The 4,075-nt window shown below is 48.4% G+C and overlaps 1 protein-coding gene across 1 annotated transcript in view; it reads left to right on the forward strand.

The window, feature by feature from the left end:
* LOC102670645 (Down syndrome cell adhesion molecule-like protein Dscam2) overlaps positions 1–4,075 on the forward strand; it is a 119,534-nt gene that overhangs the window by 107,128 nt on the left and 8,331 nt on the right. Inside the window, exons 19-21 of the mRNA XM_031513683.1 lie at positions 122–297; positions 2,193–2,498; positions 4,016–4,074. Coding sequence (XP_031369543.1) covers positions 122–297; positions 2,193–2,498; positions 4,016–4,074 — 541 coding nt within the window. The remainder of the gene's footprint in view (positions 1–121; positions 298–2,192; positions 2,499–4,015; position 4,075) is intronic.

The raw sequence follows: 4,075 nt of genomic DNA on the forward strand, positions 1-4,075 counted from the left end.
CAGGAGACTATTTTTCGCTCCAATTTCCACGGGATGGGTTTAAGTATCGCCGAGTTCCGGCCGTTCCTTCTCGCGCTTTATCTTTCCGCCCCGAGAAACACGGATCGTGGCTTTATTTCAGAGGGAATGATCAATCGGTGAACATCACCAGAGTGGGAATCACGGAAAACGGCGATGGCTCCTACAGGCTAACCGGACTTCGAAAGTACACCCAATATAGCATCGTGGTGAAGGCGTTCAATAATAAAGGAGACGGCCCAGGATCTGACCCGGTCACGGTGCAGACTCTCGAAGACGGTGAGCGAACGACATCAAGGTTATTTCTCCTTTCTTTTGTGTTTCTCTCTTTTTATTTTTTTGAAAATTTTTTAAATGATCTCCTGGTCGTCGAATTAATTGCGATTAAATTGCAAGTCTAATAAATTATTTCAATATTCCATGGCCAGAGGTTGATTAATAAATTTAAAAAGAAACTCTATTCTCTTACGTAATGCGATCGTAAGATATCGAAAGTGGAGCAACAGCTTCTTTAGCCTTAGAATTCGATCTAAACTCTCTGTTAAATGAGAAATAACGTATTATCGAATAAAACAACTATATCGTCTCGAGGGATAAAGGATAATTGGAGACTTTAGCGGTATTCGGAATAACATAGAACGAGATGCGGCGCATTCTCGAGCGCTGATGAGGCTAAAGATTCGCTACGAAATTAATTTTCACGGGTGCAGTTTTACATTCAGAAACCCGCAACAACGCGGAGAAAGGGGATTTACAAAATTTGCGTGTACATCTCGCAAGGCGGGGCTCGTTAATCGTCATATCTCTATTTTTTAATCGGATGACTCGTTGTTCTAACTTGTTGAGTTTCACCCAACGAAATCTGTGCAGAGGATTAAAAAATAAAACAAATTGTTTCATTTTTGGAAATCGATCGAATTTCAACTTTTTCGAGATTGTTCGTCAAAATTATTTCGAGTTGAGTTGTCGCTCCACTTTCTATTTGAATCCACGAAATTCTAATATCTCCCTCTTCCTCTCTTTTCCTTTTCCTAAGATTTTTGCTCGTTGAAATAACCGGTGTACTTTATAGACCCGTTTTCGAAAGAAGGCGTGTCGTGAAGGTGTTGCAACGATCGATTAATTCGCAAATAGAGACGGATAGAGATGTCCAGGTCGCGAAACATTCCTCCAAACATCGAATCGAGCTTCGAGTTTGGACGAGTTTAGCGAGGAGTGGCCGCGATGCATGAAATCCGTTCAACGCTCGCGCGATTTTCCGTGGTCCGTTCCGCTCGAAACAATGGCGCGGCTTAATTGCGCGGTTTCCTTTGCCAACACTCGAGGAAACAGTCGAAACACATTTTCCAACAAAGGCGTCGTTCGACGGTAATCCTGCTTCCATAATCTGCGTAAAGAAAAAACGGAAAGAGAGAGAGAAAAAAGAAAATTTGTAACAACGCTTCGACAGTTATACATACATATATATTCGAACAAAAAGAAACTTCAGTGGCGCGAGTTTACTCGAGAGGAAAGCGTAAATGCTCCCATTTTCCTCCCCGCTTTGCTCGTTGGCGGGGAGAACTCGGGAGAAGGATAACCGAGCTTCCTCTCGAGGAAGAGGAATAGCCTTTCGCGTTCCGCGGAAACCGCGATGGATCCCCTTCGTGCGCCACGCGCGTGCACAACACGCGTGCCACGCGCGCCCTTTTCCCCCGTTTGACACTTGACCCGGTGGAAAAAGATCGGCGTTCCGCGCCGTTAACGAGACAGTCGAGTCCTCCTCCCATCCGTGGCAAACAACATCGCGCACAACAGCACACGTTTTCGAATAACGAGCTCGAGCAAAAGCGAAGACAGATCGATCGCTCCTCCTCGCCTCGGTTCAAGAAGTTGCCACTCGGGGGGATTCTAGCCTTCCAATCAGCAACGCAAAAACAATCCACTCGACACCAGTTTACCTCTCCTCTCTTTGTCCTCGAATTTCCTCTCGAAACTGAAAACTCCCTAGTCGCGCCATTTGCCGTGGCGCGCATCGGTAACCAGACCCGTCTCGTCGTCCCCGCCCCCGCTCGAATTTCCACAGACACCGTTGCCATGCCCTCCCCGATCTTCCGTTCTTCTCCCCGTTTCCCTTTCCACGATAAATAAAGCTTAATTTTCGTTCCTGATCACGACGATTTTACACGACGCAGTTCCAAGCGCCTCGCCGCAGAACGTGGCGTGCGCCGCTCTGACCGGGCAGAACATCCAGGTGACCTGGAAGCCGCCGCCTTCCGACAAAGTTCACGGGGTCGTGCAGGGGTACAAGCTGCTGTACGAGGCGGGCAGCGCTGTTCTGGAGCAGCAGGCGGGCAGAGAGACGAAGATCAGCCATGCATTGAGCACGGTTCTGCACGGACTTAGCCCGTACACCAATTACACGGTGCAGGTGCTCGCCTACACCAGAGCCGGGGAGGGTGTCACGAGCAGCCCTGTATCCTGCACCACCGAAGAAACTGGTAAACCATTTGCTCGCTCCCGCTTGTTTCCTCTCCCTCTGCGCCAGACAAACGAGCGACGGGCACGAGCAAACAGAAGTAAATTTTCCACGCGTCCACCGGATCGGGGGAGAGAGAGAGAGAGAGAGAGAGAGAGAGAGAGCGCGTTGTGCCTCTGCGGTTCCGCCGTGGATGCTTTACGGCGAGCCGTGCTGTTGATGTTTCGATAGGTCAATATGTCCACGAGATCGTCGGCCAGTTTGTCGTTTTGGCCCGCAGATCGGAGGGTTGTTAGATGATGGGGGTTGTTAGGGGATCGTGGACGTAAGTCGACCAGAAGCCGGATCGTGGGATTATCGAAACGTTAATGGGCTACCATCCATTGCGATATCGATGCTAAAAATTGTCGAGTTAAATTATCGAAAATTTCTTGAAATTAGAAGTAGGAATCGATCGGGGACAACTTTCTTTTTCTTTGCGTTTTTATGATATTATCATTTAATTAGCATTTTAACAAGGAACGGAAAGTTGCGTCAGGTGGAAAATTTCTCTTCGAAGATGTCTCGAGAGTGGGAACGAGTGCGCTTTACAACGGGGGAGGGCGCTTGCAGCCGTGAATTTGGGGGAATGGTCGGGTGCCGCTGCTTAACGAGAGCGTGGAAACGTGGACCAAAGAGTCAATGACGGAAACTTTGCCGCTCCTTTGAAGTAACGTTATATCCAGAGAAACGACGACGGCAATCGCCCCCTCATCGTGGAAACTCGACTAGCTTTTCCATTAAACGCAGCTGCACACGTTGGGGCGTGCACGCGGCCCCGGAATTTCCGCGGAAATGGGTCGCGAATAATTGTATCGCGTTATCGCGAAACTCGTAATAACGCTCGGCAAACGAAACGCGTGAGCGCGGCCTGTGGTCGTAAAATTTCGCGTGCATCGCAAAGAAAAGCGAGGGTCCCCGGATGTGATCGTCAACGACAGATGCTCAGCGGATTCGTCCAATGAACAAGAGATTTTTAATCGCGCGTCAACGAAGCGATAAATAAAGGGAAAGTTTTGCTTTGGAGGGCAAAGTTATGAGAGATGTACCTAATTTTTGTGCTCTCTGGGATGATAGATCGAATAACGGAGGAGGAAAGGTCGTGATAAAGCTCGGTAAAGCTTTTTGCCTTGGTCATTTGCCGCGACAGTGACCAAGTATACCGTCAAGTAAAAATCACGATTCGAGGAGGAATAAGTTCGAAGGACGAACGTAACACGAGTAGTAACGTGTCCCTCGTAAAATTCTATCGGATTGGCCGCAAGAAGGGAATATAAATCCACGAAATACCGTTTCATTTTATATATATTTATTCTCCAGGATCGAATCCAAATTTGTATTTTCCAAAATTAAACACGAGGGGAACGACCTTTCTTCCCCCCTCTCCCTTCCATCGACGATCGATTAACGAGCAATAAGCGTTTCCCCCGTTTCGACTGTCCGTTTCTTCCGCTCCATATCCGGAAGTCAGTGATCGCCAGCTACTCGTTCCTGCCTTAGTTCCGGACGCGCCCGAGCGCGTGAAGGCCGTGACCAGTAACGAGGACGCGGTGGTGATAT

This window comes from Apis dorsata, unplaced genomic scaffold, assembly GCF_000469605.1.
Source record: "Apis dorsata unplaced genomic scaffold, Apis dorsata 1.3 scaffold_683, whole genome shotgun sequence".
Lineage (NCBI taxonomy): Eukaryota > Metazoa > Arthropoda > Insecta > Hymenoptera > Apidae > Apis > Apis dorsata.